Genomic DNA, 1,441 nt, shown 5'->3' with positions numbered 1-1,441 from the left:
AAAAAATAATAATAATTACAGTAATATTAATAATATTAGATAGATAGGTTACCACTCATCGGAAAGCCCAATGCACGCTATACTTTTTTCCCTTGTTCTCTTTCCGCTTTACAATAGAATACTTTTCCCCACCGACCTGCAGATGGCATTCTGAAACCATCTCAACTCCCTGGGAAGCGTACAGTGCAAGCTGCTACATGTTTTTCAGTAACTGCAACAAGAACCCCAACAATAAATCCAACAATAACTCCAACAATAACGTCAACAATAACTCCAACAATAACTAGTGTTCAAAAAGTCTTGCTCTTGACGCTCATAATGACATTATGCAGTTGCGAGCGCCGTAAAACCTCTACTAAATCAGACAAAATCTTGCTCCACTGACCACTGGCTATTTTCCCGGACGCGTTGCTGAAGTCGATGCGGAGGAACTTTGCGAAACGGCTGGAGTTGTTGTTCAGCTTGGTGCGTGCGTTACCAAACGCTTCCAGGAGAGGGTTCACCTGGCGGGGTAGAGGAAGTAGATGATGATGACAACATAACAACAACAGCAGCAGCAGCAGCAAATAAAAACAACAACAACAACAACAAAACTTCAACAACACAACAATAACAACAACAACAACAACAGCAATGACAACAAAGACAACAATAACAACAACAACACCACCAACAACAGCACTTCAATAACACAACAACAACACCAACAGCAACAACAATAACAACACCACCACCAACAACAACAACAACAACAACAACAATAGCATAAGAACCACAACAAACGCTTCCAGGAAACAACTCACCAAATAACTTTACACCTGAGACAACTCACATGTATAACTTTACACCTGAGACAACTCACCTGTATAACATTACACCTGAGAGACAACTCACCTGTATAACTTTACACCTCAGAAACAACTCACCTGTATAACTTTACACCTGGCACCACTCACCTGTATAACTTTCTATATTATATTTACCTGAGAAACAACTCACCTGTATAACTTTACACCTCAGAAACAACTCACCTGTATAACTTTACACCTCAGAAACAACTCACCTGTATAACTTTACACCTGGCACCACTCACCTGTATAACTTTACATCTGAGAAACAACTCACCTGTATAACTTTACACCTGAGAAAACTCACCTGTATAACTTTACACCAGAAACAACTCACCTGTATAACTTTACACCTGACACAACTCACCTGTATGACTTTACACCTGAGAAACAACTCACCTGTATAACTTTCTCCTCCAGGTTGTCCAGCTCGCTCCCGCCAATGGCCATGAGGTGCCTGACCATGTACTTGGTGGCCTCTGTCTTTCCCGCCCCGGACTCCCCCGACACCAGGATGACCTGTGGTCAAGCAACAGTAACTCTTTACAGACCTAACGGGTGCACACACACACACACACACACACACACATATA

At 41.9% G+C, this 1,441-nt stretch overlaps 1 protein-coding gene across 1 annotated transcript in view; it reads right to left on the bottom strand.

Moving 5' to 3' along the window:
• The window catches only part of LOC101855629 (myosin IA heavy chain), a gene marked incomplete at its 3' end in the record, with an annotated part of 21,498 nt that overhangs the window by 3,714 nt on the left and 16,343 nt on the right, over positions 1–1,441 (bottom strand). The window contains 1 exon segment of the mRNA XM_035968401.1: positions 1,257–1,367. Within this exon segment, the coding sequence (XP_035824294.1) occupies positions 1,257–1,367 (111 nt within the window).

This window comes from Aplysia californica, unplaced genomic scaffold, assembly GCF_000002075.1.
Source record: "Aplysia californica isolate F4 #8 unplaced genomic scaffold, AplCal3.0 scaffold00057, whole genome shotgun sequence".
NCBI classification, from domain to species: Eukaryota; Metazoa; Mollusca; class Gastropoda; order Aplysiida; family Aplysiidae; genus Aplysia; species Aplysia californica.
This window is presented reverse-complemented; position numbering and strand designations above follow the sequence as displayed.